Raw genomic sequence first — 16,207 nt, 5'->3', positions numbered from 1 at the left:
AGAGCAAGTGGTCAAACAGCCTGTAAGAGCAGCTGAGAATCACTAATTTTCACTTTATAGTCTTTCAATTGGGCAAAAATAAAGCAAATTTATATATAAATAGCAATAATTAAAAACTATGTCATCAACCCAGACTAGATTCTGGAAGGTCAAGGGCAGATGGATGGTCAAGGACATGATGAGGAAAGGAGCCCACACTGTCTTTCTTCCTTCTTCCATAACTCAACCACACTCGGACACCCTAACACATGGTGTGCATGTTCCAGAGGTGGTGTGTGAGTGGGACAAGGCACTCTGGGAGCATCCAAGGATATAGGCTGCATCAGCTGCCTTCCTGAATATGATGTGTGGGGAACAGTCACTCTGCTATTTATACTACAAGTATTAAAAGGTAAAGGATCCACTGTTCCTGTAGGTGTTCTATTAATCTCTTCTTTCCAGATGGAAAGCCTCCCAGAGCTGTTCTAATACATTTCCACATTTAACTTAATGGTACCTAATGTCTTTTAGAGCCACGATATATCCCATATGTACAATTCCATCTTCAATATTTGCTTTTGAAACAATATTTAAAGTAATTCAATTTGCCTCTCAACATAACTTTCATCCCATAAGACTAGCAGGACACAATATGCAGCAGCAGAAACATTACCTTCTTACCTTTTCAAAAAGAATTCTTCTGATATCTTGAATATTAAATACTAGAAGATATAATGCCTAGGTCATGCAAACATTTAGGTAGTATCAGGTTTCAGGTACATAACAGGTAAGCCTGCTTGCAACAAGAGAAACATAGCAAATGAAACTAGTAGAGATGAAGCAAAATTAAGGTGTGCTGGGACTGAAGCAAATGAAACCTTATATAACTTAGAATATTCTTTTACTTTATATTAAAAAAATATGTACTTCAGCTCATTGGCAATGTCCAGTGTTAGAGATTCTGCTTGCATACCTGAAGGATCCTGGAAGCATCAAGCTCTGGGATGGTGTCTCAAACCCAGTGTAAGTGAAGCCATGCAGCACAGAGCTGCTGACGAGGTAGAGTCTGTCTTCTATCAGCTCTGTTTGAGCTTGCTTCTGGCTTCCAGAAGGGGCTTTCCAGGGGCTTCTCACTTACAATGCACACAAGGCTTATGGCAGGAATAAGTGGCAAAGCAGATTTAATCAGGTTATGGCTGGGATCAAAGGCCTAAGATCATGCTTTAGAACAAATGACCTGAATAAATAGCTTCACAAGAGGAACGTACTTGACAGGATAATTTTCAGTGTTCACTAAAAAAAAATTAAAGAAAAACCACTGAGGATGTTTTTGCACAACATAAATGGAAACTTTTAATTTCTGAGGATGAACATTCAGCTATAAAAATCTGAAAAGATACAGGGATAGTTTTGTTTTCCAGTGTTTTCTGAGACACTGACCCAGCTACTGCATTCTACTAGTCCACCCAGTGATGTTGGATGGCCTTCATTACAGGAGGACTGGGAAAGTCTTAGAAACCCATCAGTGTAAGGAAACAATGTTATAAAACTAAGACTTTGAAGCAAAGCTTTATTACAAAATTATTCTCGGTACCCTTTCTTATGCTTAAGTTTCTAAGATCAGAATCCAAATCATGGTCTTCCTGCATAAAGATAATGGATATAGAAAGCGATCAGCAACTCATGCTCTGAGTGACTTACAGAATAAACTGGGAGGAGAAAATTAATCTGCTTTCAACAGTGCTGTGGAATGATTATTTATGCAATGGATGTCTAAAATGTCTACTAATTGTCATTTCTGTGGCTTAATTTTTCATTTCCCATGAAAATGAGTAAGTATATGCCTGCACTGATACAGTCAAGAAATAAAATACTAAAATAAATCCATTCACCAGTAAAGACACATGGCTGGAGCATTTTCAGTGAATTACCTTTCCATCAAAGGCATCAGAACCAAAACATACCACAAAGATATTTATCTAATACTCAGGAACCCAAGTGGATTTTCCCATTACTCACCAAGGAAAAGAAAAACCCACTGACCAAGGTAAGGACTTGGATTGTCCCATTCCAAGCACTTCAATGCATCCCATTAAAGTAGCTGAGAAGGACTTGGAAAGACATCTTAACACAGCTTTGTAACTTTGTGGCCATGGCTAAGAACCCGCAATGACATTTGCCATCCTGCGACTTGGGAGTTTTGCTGCTCATTTGACTACACTTCTAAAAGATCCAGAGCAAATCCCTGTGATTTTTGATCTTGCACAGCTCGTTTTTTCAGCTCTGTGTGTACCACTACCATCTACTGGCAGAACTGAGACTGACTGTGTTTCCAAGCATCAAGATCAACCTTAGTTCTTTCCATCTCAGAAGAGCATGAACGCCTGTGGATTTGCTCCTGATGGTTACTCACATATCTGCATCAGGGCTGCACCAGATTGTAAAAGATCAGCGCTGGCCTGCAGGGGTTTAGAGCCAACATTCCACTGGTTACCAGAGGAAATATTATAATATTATTAAAGCTCAAGCAGGGGTCTCCATTTTTTTGTGGATTTTTTTTTTTTTAGCTGTGGATTTAGAGTCCTGTTGCTGAATGTGTGCAATTTAGCTTTTAACCAAATAAATACCCTGGAGGAAGGGTATGCCATGGATTTCATTACAGTGGGTTTATTATTACAAGAGACTGAGGATGCCTGTGACCACACTGAGGGAGGGGCACCATAATGAAAGAAAAAAAGCAGGGGGTTAAATTAGATGGGAATTTGTGCAGAGGTGCCCTGGGAACCAGAGCTAGTCAAGTCTCACAGAACACGCAAAACCCTGTTTTTTCCCCTATGCTCCCTCTGGACTGCACAGCCCAGATTTCAAACAGCCCCACAGCTCTGCTCTTGTCATGACCCAGCTGAAAAAGTGTGTCTATATGAAGGCAGTAGAGGAAGGAGAATCCCTGCATAAGGAAGGGCAGCACTGCACCCAGGGTGGCACAGCCAGGAAGGTTTTGCTGAGAAATCATGTTGCTCACTTAAACCTTGTGCTACAACCTTTCGCTCTGTCCAGTCGTGCTGCACATCTCCAGCATACATGTGTTCCCATTGCAGACTCACGTCCAGCTGGGATGTGACAGCTGCATTGCCTCAGAGACATGCTGCAAGGATTGCTAAAGGCACCAGGAGGTAAATTTTCTCCTGGAATGGCATCTGCAAAAACCAGCACATGAAGTTTTGACAAACCCCAATATCTGGCAGAGAGGGCTTTGTCATATATTGACCTGAATGTACCTGTCTCTGGTGGGGATACCCTTCCATACCCCAAGCAAACGAGTGATATGAAAAGATCTAACACTTCCCTTTCAGTAAGAAGATTGAAAGATGTTAGCACAGCAGACAAATCTGCAACATTCCTTTGCCTATTCAGGCTCTGGGAACCCAGTTCTTGGACACAGGAAGCACTTTGGTGCTATCCATGGAAGCTACTGTGCTTTAGTCCATATATCTCCACCTCATTTGTGGCAGAAACAAACAGGCTCCCACATAACACACCCTCCACAGTTCAGCAGGAAAATTCCTCCAGCCCATTACTCACCCCTGATGGTCCCAGCTCCCTACTGCAGGGAACAGGCAGTAGGCTGGGAGAATATCTCTGTATCAGTGCCATGATCCCATCCATCATCCTTACTGATGATGCTTTGACTCCCACCTCCTTTCAGCATCTCCTGCACACACATTCTGAGGCATCCTGGGAAACACTGGTACCACCATGTGTGTGGAGATCATACACAGTGCCCAGGTCTAGGTCCAGTCACACAGCCACAAAGGAGGCTGGTGCAAGCTCTCCCTCTCCTACCAGGATGACCTGGTGCAAAGCTTGGGCACTAAAGCCTCCCTCTTATTAAAGCTGGGGAAAGAGTCAAGAAAAATTACAGCACAGAAAATTATTAATCACGCTTTTATTTTCCAGTTGAAATAATATCATGAATTTCACTGCCAGTATCATCAAGGTCATCAATAAAAACAACAGTCATCACATATTCTGATCAGGGACAATATATAGACCTTTGATTAAGGGAAAACAGTTGAAAGCCATTAGTAACAAAATCCAGAAGGAAGACTAGAAAGCAATCAATGATTACATTCTTGAGTGAATAATACCTGAAATTCTAATAGTTAAATGATGAAAGATTTAAAAATAAATATGTAAAAGTCTGTTCCTTCAAAACCATTTCAAAGTAGGAAGAAAACACTGTTTGAACTATTTTTCCCTTAATGCAAGCTCATCTACATCAGAGTCAATGTTAACGAATGATCACTATTTTGAGGTTAGGGTTATTATATCACTGCCCTTCAAATATATTTAAATGATTAAAGCCAACCTCAAGGAAAATTGATAAAATGTCTATGTCAAGTATTGTGAAAAATACAACTTCATTAACCACATAAAAATCTGACCAGAGTCTCCATAACTATTAACAGCATTGTAGCCCAATAAATACATGTCCTCAGAGATGACACAGCTTACTCTTGTAAACGAAACTGCCTTGCAAGCCACTCTGCTTTCTGTACTGTAAGAAGGCAGTGAATGTGATGAAGGGGATTTGGTGGTTTAAGTTCCTCCCCACTGAAAATTCTCGTGGGGAAAGGAGAGAAGGTCACAAGCATTTTTCTTCTTTTATTTTGGTGGTAAAGAAGCTACCATGGTTCATACATATAAACAGCAGATTATCTGGCAATTGTACTCAAAAGTTGCAGTCCACAAATAAAAAAAGTCTCACAGATAAATCTAGAGGGCTAAGCAAAAACTTTTAAAATATTACTGAAAACTAATGTATAGGGTCAAATCATTAGACAAAATATACTCAGAAAATCTATTTATATTTTATATGATAGAAAAATCTCAGATTAAGAATTTGTGATAGCTACGACCTTAGAAATTACCAAAAACAGTAGTCTGAAAATTATATTGGGATCAAAACCATCTGCAGCCTCTTTGACCACATTTTTGAATGGTTCTGTAAACCAGCATAGAAATATTCTATGTACTAGACATTTTTTTCAGAATAGCCCTCTACATAATTATGATATGAGTAGGCAATTTTTGTTTGGCCATTTGTAAAATCTAACTAAAAGCCAGTCATACATTCCCGTGTATGTGAACAAATATTGTGTAAAAACATTGCAGTTGGCTTTAGCTGCTTGCTTAACTCTGAGGAACATACCTCCATGTTAGGACTCTTGCAAAATGCTGAATGAGTCACCTTAAAACAAACAAACCACGAAACTGAACAACAAATGCAGCTCTTCGCAGCAGCTTTTAGAGATGACTGAAGTTACAGTAAATCCATTCTGAAGAAACGCATCATTAACCATTTGGTTTTCCACATTGCAATAAAAATAAAAAATAAAATCCCTGAAAAGCTTTCAGAGAGGTGGGTAGAGGACTGGTTAGGGTGGTGGGAGTACAAGGGAGAGTAAGCACTTCTGTCCTGGGCTGCTGTAACTGAGATAGCAGAGAGACCTGAGCTGGCTCCTTCACAACCATCAGTCTGCAGACCAACCAGTCAGCAAAATTCATCTCCTTTCTTAGCACCTTAGTATGAACACTGAAAGGAAAAGTGTCTGCTACATGGGGTTAGAGGACTCTAGCACCCTTTGGGAACAGCACTGGCTCGCCCACTTATCACCCTTTGCTTTTGAGAGCAGGGTCTCAGAAGAGCCCCCATGAATACTGCTTGCAGAAATACTGTCAGTAAAGTCACTTGTTACCATAACTTTAGCAAGATTTATAACGTTTTTTTTTTTCCAAACAGATATTGATCAAAAATATCTTTCAAGGAGGTTGATCGGATTCCATGCCTAAAATAATCTAGGTGAGAGATCACATAGCTAAATCTTTAACAAGATGCTGGACACATCTCAGGATGACAAAGCCCATATGCTGTTACATCTCTGGACTAATTTATTTTATAACATGAACTAGGCATCACAGGCCAAACTACCAAAACTCTGGCACTCTCAAGTCAAAAGTGACTTCATCTCCCTGCAAACTTGCAAATCTACCTGGCAATAATTCACTGTCTGAAAAATAACTGTTAATTTTGCAGAAGGGACGGCTCGTTAAAAAAAACCAAAATAAAACAAACCATAAAAAAGTCTACCCCATCATCCTTGGAATATGTTTCAGAGTTTCTAAATTCAAGGCAAATTTTAATGCTGCCTCATGAGCAGATTCTGTGATGTACAGAAACAAAACATAAAGGCCCACATGTTCCCGAAGGAAAAATTTGCATGAAAATTCCCATTGCTCTGGGACCTAAGACACAACTGCCCCATGTGAGTGGTTGGAGGTTTATGGTGTGTGAGTATTTTCAGCTCCTGGCTTGTCCCAGAGGAGCTAATTTCCCAGAGGAGCAAATTTCTCCACCTTGCATCCTCAACTCATCCTGCCACAAAGCAAAAGCCCTCCAAGGGGAGCCCCTACAGCATTCATACCGATGGCCATGATGGTTTCTCAGACTATGGGTACCCTGGGGGACTCCTGAGAATGAGAAAACCACTGTAGGTTGTGAAGTTTCACACAGAATAAAAGACCACTTGCTACTTCTGATCAATTAATTGTTGTCACTTCTCTCAAAATCAGAAATAAGGATGCTTTCTTCCAAAGCAGGAGCGTCAGCATTAATCTGTGGTAAATAGGCATTTCTGACCCACAGTATGTGGTGGAAGAGTCGGTTATTCTGTTTGTACAGGCACCACAGAAAAAGGGAAATGGCAGCCAGCATCACCAACGTCACAAGAATAGCCAGAGCTACAAGCCCACCATATGATGCTGAAAGGGAGGGACAGAAATTGTTGTTAAGTAAATATAGCTACAATTATAGATAATTCTAAATATATAGCTGTTTTATGGAAAACGTATTAGTACTTCTTATATATGTCACACATTTTAATTTACAGGTTTAACAGTGTAAAATGTAATCTCACAAAATATCAGCTCAAAATGTGTATTACTCCTTATTGAAAAAAATTAAGAATATATAGAACTTACCATTTTCAGAGGGTTCTGTTGCATCAATATCTGAAATAAAATCCAGAACAATCACAAAATTACCCACAGAGGTAACAGAAGTTATTATGTATACTCACTGTAAAACGGATACTGAGAAGACAACCTACCTAAAACCACACAAAAAAGCACTGTTCTTTGTTTAATTTGACTCATGTCAGTGTTATTCCAATTGGCCAAGTTAAACATAATCTAATCTGTTATTTTAAATCCCTTTAATTTGGTGGAATATATTAATTGACATTTGTGCATGGATGAACAGCGGTATTTACCCACTTTTTCAAGTACAAGTGCATGAACAGAACCATGCAGAAGTAGGTTAATCTAGCTTTTGGGTCCAGCAGTGACTGGGGGATTTTGTGTGGGCTCTGGAAATTCTTCAGCTCTCTCACAGGCCCATGTTCCTACTGGCATGGTGTCTGTGCAGCTCTCCCAGGATGTGCCTGCCCACCCAGCAGGGGCTGCAGAGGTCAGCCTGATGCCACAGAAAGTCCAACGCACTTGGCATTAACGCAGTGGCTGCTCAGGTTCCTCAAAAGGAGGTCACCCTATCCGGTTGGGGTTTTTGCAGGTATTTTTCTTCTAATACCAAGGGACAGAATGATTTAAATGAAAACTAACAGCAAGTAAGCAAGCAACAAGGAACATGTAAAACAGTGGTTAGAAGGACACAACTGCCTTATTTTTTGGAAGAACATACCTGCATCCATTTTACACACAAAACCCTTTTTTTCTCTGCATGGAGATAATTGCCAGACTCCATCTGTGGTCCTCAGGCTGACACAGAAATTCCCTCTGAGATGGTCAAAGTCAGGTTCCCTGATGCCCCAGTTAGAATAATTTAAAGGAGAACCATCAAACCAGGAGACTGTCTCATCTGTGGGCAGAAGTTATAAATCATTACAAAATAGCACATTATTTTGATAAAGTATCTCTGTTTCAGTTGGACTTACCCTCACATAAAAAAATACTGTATTATGGAATGCCAGGATTTTGTCTGTTTGGCCACTACATTACCTTTTTTTCTTGAAGGTTTTAAAAACATCCTGTGTAGTTAACACAGAAAACAGTCTATAGTGCTTCTCTAAGCAGGAAAAAGAAGTTTTCACATGCGTCTATGCATACTGAGTATTCAGAATGCTGGTAACGATTACAGAAAGCTTGTTTTACTACATCATAAACAGGCAACAGTCAGTGAACAAAATCTGAAAAGATAAAAGTCTTTTGGAAGATGGCTATGCTAGCATTAAAATAACCAAAAACCAAATCAGATTCTTACATGCAGTTCTATTCCACTCAAAACTTACTGTCTGTAACAAGCAGGATGTTCAACCAAACCATTTGCACAGAATAACCAAAATTGTGTAGCTCTTCCAAAATGAAGGCGTTTTCATCTTCATCTTCAATAGTTAGAAGATTTGATCCTATAAATTAAATAAAGAACAAATTTTTAAACAATCCATGCCATTGAAATGTAACACTGCATTTCAAAAAGTTAGTATTATGAGACTTGATGGAAAAGTTTGAAAGGTCTGGTTATACATTATAAGTTCTTAAACTCGTAATTAATATGAAAATGTTCAGACCAATATAAAACTGTTCTTACGTGACTTTAAAACAAGTTTGAAGGGAAAAAGTTTCCTTTTATGCGTTATTTGAGAAAGCAATATTTTCACATGGAAAGGAACATTTTTTTGATTTATGTTGCCTCCAATTTCATAGTTTGCTTAAAAGTTCCACTACTGTTATCTTGAAATACAGAAAACATATGCCACGGTTTCAGTAATTTCAGAAAATATGTATAATTTTAAGATATCACAATGACATTTGGTAGCTACAAAACAATCACCTTGATTTTTGCAGACTTCATATGCAGTATCAAAACTCGTGCCCTGCAGAACTGTGGAAAAGCTGTAGCAACTGTTTTTGAATTTGATCCAGGGTACAGTTTTTTCTGAACATAAGCCTTTATAGGCATTGAGTTTCTTTTCTGCGATAGAAATAACAGCACAGCTTTATAGGCACAACAAAATGCACATTATTATAACATTCCACACACTGTTCTGGAGTAATGCTAATAAGCATATTATTGCATTATTCATCTATTTTTCAAAGTGAAAATCTAGTGGTTGCATATATTTGTATTAGAGGAGTAAAGCTGGTTTTATTTCTGATCAGAAGCCTTGCTGGATTGCAACAGTGGTATCAGAACAGTCTAAGTGGGAGGGATGTGCAGAGGGAATCATGAGTGAGAGCACTCTGGGCTGCCCAGCACCTCCCAAAGGGCTGGGGATTTCCAAGGACCACAGAGCCTCTCTCCACCAAGCCATAAAGACCATGGTACAGATGAGAGTTTCCCATCGGTAAGCAGCAGGCAGCCTCTCCAGTGTGCAATATGCTGCAGCAAAGAGTCCCTCTGACTGAAGGCAACTCTGCAAGGTCACTTTGTGATACCCCGTGTCACTTTTTGGGAGTGCTGGAGATTCAGTTACATTACTTATGGTTTCATATGCCTCCTACTTTTACTATAAAACACATAAACGTTACGCTATACATGATTACACACCCTGACACTCCAAAAAATCAGTCAGCTTCGTTATAAAAATCCATGCTAAAGAATAATTTTTGTCTTGAAGGATTCCAAAACAGCTTTCTACTCAACAGAACCAAAAACTATAAGCTGTAGGTGAACCTCTGGTGATCAACACCACTGAATAGGAACTATTTGGAGAACTGGATTCTGCCAAAGACCCTGCAGTCCTGGACTAAATGGAGTTCCAGACCCAAATTATGGATTCAACTGAAGCCCAGGTAACTGCCAGAGAATTTTAGGAAACATATTTTAGGATACCAGAAAATATTCTTATCTTTACCAAAAAAATTTGCAAAATCTTTAACATGCTTATAAGTGAAGATGTGACTTATTTTTCACTTTGCTCTAAATGCTTCCCTTCTCCCATCCCACAGTTAATTGCAGCAAACTGAATTTATTTCCCTTTGAGCTAAGTTATAAGCAATCCTCATTTTTCTCAAATAATATAGTGTTCACTGAAGAGACAAAGTGATTTTCCTATTTCTTTTCTGTTATGAAAGTTGTCTTCCCATTCTCCTGCAGATCAGACCTGATGGCCAATATTTTATGGGGAAAAATGGTTTCACAAATAGGAAATACAGAGAGAAAATGCAGAAATATACTTCAGTTTTAAATAATACTTAACCTTGCTTAACTTCAAACCAATGAATCTCCTTTACGTACTTCCACTGTTAGTACACACATTTGCAGCTGCAAAGATTTGATATAAATCTTAACTCTGACTTACTAGGTGGCACATGGCAAACTGCTCCTTGCAGAAGTTGTTCACAATTTGTGCTTTTCCAGTGCCCTGAAGTATCAATGTAAACACAACTGCCAAAGGCCTGGGACTCGTTGTCTTCCCAGAAGGTAAACAAAGACCTAGTCCCATCCGACCATTCAAAGTTAAGCCCATTCTGCCAAAACAAATTTCAGGTTATCTTTCTGATATGCTTTAGCACCATACAAGTTAATCTTCTTTTGGTGGCAGGTATTACAGAATGTCTTCTAATTTTCTAAAGGCTGGGTAGACCCAGAAGAATCTACAAAAGGCAGATCCAACGATCCTCCCAGCTTACTTTTGGGAGACTACAAACTACAGCTAATCTGCTGCTTTCAGCAAGTGGTTATTCGGGCCATTGGCTACTACAAATGAAACAACAAAATTTCAGCATTGACATTACAAGAATTTTTTTTTGTGTGTTTTTAGAAGTTTTCTATGGCTTTTGTTTTTCAGTAGTCATTGCACCAAACTGGCTCTCATCAGACTTATACATTACGTTGCAACAAAAAAAAACGTTTAGGGCTCAAGCTTTCCAGGGTTTCATTTCCAGATGCAAACTTTCCGTAACTTCAAATGAATGACACAGCTCACTAGCTTTTTCCTGGAAAAACTCCTTTGCAGCATCATATTCTCAGCCAGGTAGTCTACTACGTACATCCGAAGTGAACAGTCCGATCCAGTGGTTGTATCCCAGCCGATTCACAATGACTGTGAGGAAAGCTTGGTGATACTGGTCTGTAATGCTGACCAGCTCTGCACTGTTTGCCATGCAGGCTTTTAAAGCTGAAGACCATGTAAAATTCCCACTTAATAGTTTATACATTCTGTTTCCATATTCTAAAGTATCTGGCACGGGATACATTTCAGATGCATTGATGACATGTCTGGATGTGTCTGTTATAAACAGAAAAAAAGGATTTATTTATTTTTAAAACAGACAACTTGATCATAGCTGAACAGCTCCTAAAAAATCAGAACTATCCTTAAAAACAAATCTAAAAATTGCAAACTCCTTGGTTTTAGGAAGGAGTGAAATTTAAAAAGATGATGACTACTAAAGCAGTACCTAAAATTCCATCATAACACAAAACTCATCACAGGAATGAATGAGTTTAATGCATAACAAAAAAACCCCCAACCTGAACGAGGTCAGTTCCATGACTGACTGTATCTTTGGAGGTCAATAAGAAATCACCTGGGATTTGTGCATATCCCAAATGTCCAGTAGCAGTGGGCTGCAGAGTGCTCTTACCCCAGGTACCTTGCATGTAAATTAGATTACTTCTTTTTGACGTGTTATTATTAATAATTTCCAAGATCAGTTTACAGCATAAAGACGATTGTACTGGCACAGCCTTTAGGATAACAAACTTTGGCTCATGGTACAAGTGTGGGCTTGGGGGCTTCTTGAACTCATCTTCACTAACCATGAGCCAATGTAGGGGAGATCACAGTGTGGCACTTAAAGAGAAATCCTCTGTGCATGAAGACTTATCTCTTTCTGATGATAAACTAACACAGCAATGTCCAAAACAATGAAAAGAAGAAACAGGCTTTTTAGATTTAAGAAATTAAGACAGTCTCCCATGATGAAAAAAATCAAGAGAGAGACCATCTCCACTCCAGCCCAGTCTGCAATGCTGCTGTGCTCATGCTTCTGCAGAAGGCAAATGCCTTTGCTAATGTGCATGAATGCCCCCAGTATACGACTACTAAAATAAAGCAATGCTATGGTTTTAATCCTGTTTGTCAGTTTGGATTAATTATTTCTGTCTGTAAAGCTTCTCTGCAATTACAAAATCAAGTGGTTGCTTTTCTACAAGGTAGAGTGCTTTTAGACTTGGTTCCCTTTATGACTAAGAGAGGAGGAGGAGTGTTAACAAGCACCTTAAAATAGTAAATGAATTTACTACTTGTCATTCACAAATCATGTAAAATTAGAAACTTCTAAGCAAGTAAAAGTTCTGCTCTTGAACTAACTGAAGAACCCTGTTTTGTTCCAGCTTTCAGTGTGTGTCACTTGTTAAAAAAAGGCAGAAAATGCTGTAAATTGCTGACACAATCCTAACTCAAGCATCATTAAGAGATCAGAGCCCCGTTCAGATCCCCTGTTGCTTTATTTCATTTTAGTCTCCTTCAGAAAATAATTCAAACAGGGGGAAACAGAATGCAGACAGGATGGCAGAAGCAAAGCACCAGTTCATCTTTCCAGGAATTGACACATTTGTTTGGACACTTGAGCAAATTTAGCAGTTCACTACTGCCAACAAGAGGCTGTCTCACTACTCCCTTACTTGCTTCTCTGCTCTTCCTGCTGTGTATTCCTTGGTCTGGTGTTTGCCTGCATAAAGCTAACTCAGCCTGACTCAGCTGACATGACATGAATTAGGGGAAAATGAATAAATAAAGCAGGCAAAAAAAAAAAAGATAGGAAGGTTTTCTGCTGAATTAGCAAGATGAACTGCCTGATAATTTGGGAGAGTGCCATGGGTGTCCCTCTGGAGAGGCAGGATGGTCCCTTTAAACCCTGGAGCACTCTGCTGTGTGTGGGGCAGCCCTGAGCTGCATTTCATCCAGGGCCCATGGGCCACTCTCACTTTCACCCAGCTGGGAAACACATGTAGGATCCTGAGCACCTACTGCAGCCCAAATCCCTCCCAGAGCACTGGCCACCATACAGCAACTGTTCCCCTTCCTGCCTCTTCACACCTTCTCCAACTGTCTGAAGCAGCAGAAAAGGATTAAAATCCAAACATTTGGGAGGTAACTGAAACAAAAACAGGAAAACACTTTTTTTTTTCCTACACTATGTACAGAATTACTCCAGCACTCCCTGCAACTGCAGTTCACAATAAATGATGTAAAATACAGTTATGGTTTGCTTGAGTCACATGTGAGCACTGCCCAGAGCTTATATTTGTTCGTTCTACTTCTCAGCTGGCCCTACCTCCCCTCCTATGTGTTGTCTCTAGAACCAGGGCTTAACCAAGAAGTGATATATAATACAGAGTTGAGCCACAGAAAACTACCCCCGCGGTAAATGCAGCAGCCAAGGAGACTCCTCACAGGCTCAGATTACAACCCTCCCTCTGCTTCAGGGTTAATAATTTGCTGCTGATCTATTTTGGTAACATGCTCTGGCAGCGTCCTGCTGGCAGAGGTGCAGCAGCCCCTGGGATTGGGCTCCAGAGCTGCACAAGCTGCCCATGGCTCTCAGCCGAGAGACAGAACTGGAACGTGGCTTGAAGAAACCAAACAATCCGTGTTCCTCGCAAAAGCCTCGTGCTTCTGGTAAGTGAACTTCATGGTACCGGAATTAGAGAAGTGTGAAAAGAAAAGCCAAACCCTATTCAATCAGCCAGTCAGTCGGCATTGCTCAGAAAAATAAAATTTCTAGAGTCTATTCTGATCTAATATTGCAAGTTACAACAGCCCACCCCAAATCATATTTTCATCAAAATTACCCTTAGTTTTAGCCTTTTGTAATTTCATGCAGTTACTCTGCTGCCATGAGAGAAGATATGAAATTACATCTCTATTCCTGATTCTAAGACACACAACAGAATGCTCAAAGTTAGGAAAAAACTTCGTAACAGAACATTTTTTAGCAATTAGTTCCACATCACAGCTACTGATTTGTTAAACAGTGTAGAGCTAGTCTGTCTAAATATCAAATGATCTTACAAATCTTTCATGTTCCTGGCTTTAGAGACACCTATATATATATTTCTAGAGGAAAATAAAGTAAGAAAAGAAAACAGAAGTTAAGCAAGACAAAAACTTACCCTGAGTCTTTTGGCAGATAAACCCATAGTTTTTCTGACAGTTTTCTAAGTACCATTTTCCCGTAAAATAAAAATTACGGTTATTTGATACCAATGTACACAATGGAAGTTGTTCTTGAATGTTAAAATGCTGTCTCTGTAATCAACACAGAAACTTATATCAATTTAAAAATATACTGTGTAAAAACCCGCATAATTATTACATTAAATTTAGGAGAATAATTATCTGAAAATCTCTATTACGAATATTTAGGTAGAACAACAAACAGTCCTATAAATACAGTTTGAAACAATAACTTCATAATAAAATAACAAGCTTTCACAATGGACTAACTAAAACGCTAACCCCAATATGGACTAACATGTTGTAAAACAACGTATGAAAATATGAAATTCATAATCTTGTTCCTAAACTTTTGTCAGACCAAACATATGATACTAACTACATAGTTCAAACTTCTCTGCTTAAAACCAACTGCAAGAGAATGTGACTAGAGCCACAAATAATGTAAATGTCTGTCTCGACAGTGCCTTTTTTGCTACTTCTAGTTATGGTTGTAAATCTGTATCTACAGTTCTTTGAAGTTGCAAAAATTAAGAGAAGCTTAAATTGTTGTAACAACTTTGGCCTTGTCTTACAGCAGTCGTGATTTTTATGGATAAAACAACTTCCCACTGCCATAAACCCCCTGAAAATACTCACATCCACTAGTTCAACTGGAGACCAGTTAGAATATATTGTAGGATTTTCATTCACCCATTTTTCATAATCATCACTCTGGAAACCTATCCAAACACTGGTTTTCCATCCATATAGATTCATTGTTATGAAAGCTAGAAAATGAAAAAGAAATAAAATAAAATAAACTGGTAAGCATTTAGGGATAGATGAAGTCTCTTGCAACATACTAAAGCATTGAAAAATTTATTTTATAATCAATGACATCACATAGTTACTAGAAAATAGGAACATGAGTGGCATTTCAGTATCATCTAACTATAAATTCAGTTAAATTGCTTAATTTCAATTGGGTTAGGATCTAGTCCATTAGCTAATAATACTGTCCAGTTGAAGACGCCTTTCTCAGTTTTAGCTGAAAATAAGATTTCTCAACTAAAGACAGACAGTGAGATTCCTCCCACCTCCAAATAAGTGGTTTTACAAATGTATGAAATTCAACCACAGATTTTTATGAATAGGGATTATAAGTATTTCCAAATGTGCTGGCATTTATTTCTCTGACAGTTCCAGCCTGCCTAGCACTATGCTTATGTGCTATACTATAGATCAGACTGTAAGTACCAGTAAAGGATAAAAATGAGATATTGCATTCATAAGGTAGAAATTTTAAATAGCAAATTTTTAAATGAGTATTCCATTTTTTTGCATATTTCTAATGCATGGTAGTAAGCACAAAAGAAACTGCAATTATTCCTTAAAATGTACCTGTCATATATCTCAGTGAATCTTTACATTTTGAGAAACTGAGAAACACTAATTTGTTTAAAACAGTGGAACCATGAGTAAGATCTGAATGATCTTTCCTAAATCTGTATCCAAGATTAAACTTTACTACAGCATACAAATGAAGATGAAATGTTATTTCTTTAACATTTGCAGTAGTCTACCTTGTTCCAGTTCATTTTCCAAGAAAGCAAGTGACCCATCATAGCTGCTGCAGAATTCTTGTGCAGAGTACCAGTTTCTCAGATGGTCTGGATCCTTTGGAATTTGTATCAGAAAGCACTGTTTCAAAAAAAACAAAACCAAGCAAACAAAAAACCTTGTGGTTTTTTTTCCTCCAGTGATTTATCAATCACTAAGAGTGATCACTAAAACATTTCAAATGCTGTTCCCGAATGTTAAGCATTTCACTAGTTTCTGTCCTGCCATGAACATCTCCAACATGCTCAGTATTAGTTTTCATCTGCCTCAGGACTGTATTCAAATCAGCTGTTTAAAGGCAAACACAATCTGGGTTAAGTTTATCCTTGTAGCCACTGCAGTCAGCACTGGGATAAATCCAG

General features: G+C 38.7%; 1 protein-coding gene across 1 annotated transcript in view; it reads right to left on the bottom strand.

Annotated features, from left to right (window-relative positions):
• Nucleotides 1-4,598: 4,598 nt before the first annotated feature.
• PLA2R1 (phospholipase A2 receptor 1) overlaps nucleotides 4,599-16,207 on the bottom strand; it is a 38,903-nt gene continuing 27,294 nt past the window's right edge. The window contains exons 21-30 of the mRNA XM_032693534.1: nucleotides 15,809-15,926; nucleotides 14,883-15,013; nucleotides 14,180-14,315; nucleotides 11,050-11,288; nucleotides 10,359-10,527; nucleotides 8,888-9,028; nucleotides 8,346-8,462; nucleotides 7,739-7,915; nucleotides 7,021-7,050; nucleotides 4,599-6,801 (exon numbers count right to left, since the gene is read on the bottom strand). Coding sequence (XP_032549425.1) covers nucleotides 6,584-6,801; nucleotides 7,021-7,050; nucleotides 7,739-7,915; nucleotides 8,346-8,462; nucleotides 8,888-9,028; nucleotides 10,359-10,527; nucleotides 11,050-11,288; nucleotides 14,180-14,315; nucleotides 14,883-15,013; nucleotides 15,809-15,926 — 1,476 coding nt within the window. The 3' untranslated portion in view covers nucleotides 4,599-6,583. The remainder of the gene's footprint in view (nucleotides 6,802-7,020; nucleotides 7,051-7,738; nucleotides 7,916-8,345; nucleotides 8,463-8,887; nucleotides 9,029-10,358; nucleotides 10,528-11,049; nucleotides 11,289-14,179; nucleotides 14,316-14,882; nucleotides 15,014-15,808; nucleotides 15,927-16,207) is intronic.

This window comes from Chiroxiphia lanceolata, chromosome 7 (genome assembly GCF_009829145.1).
Source record: "Chiroxiphia lanceolata isolate bChiLan1 chromosome 7, bChiLan1.pri, whole genome shotgun sequence".
NCBI lineage: Eukaryota > Metazoa > Chordata > Aves > Passeriformes > Pipridae > Chiroxiphia > Chiroxiphia lanceolata.
Note: the sequence above shows the minus strand (reverse complement) of the source record. Positions and strands in the feature narration are given on the sequence as shown.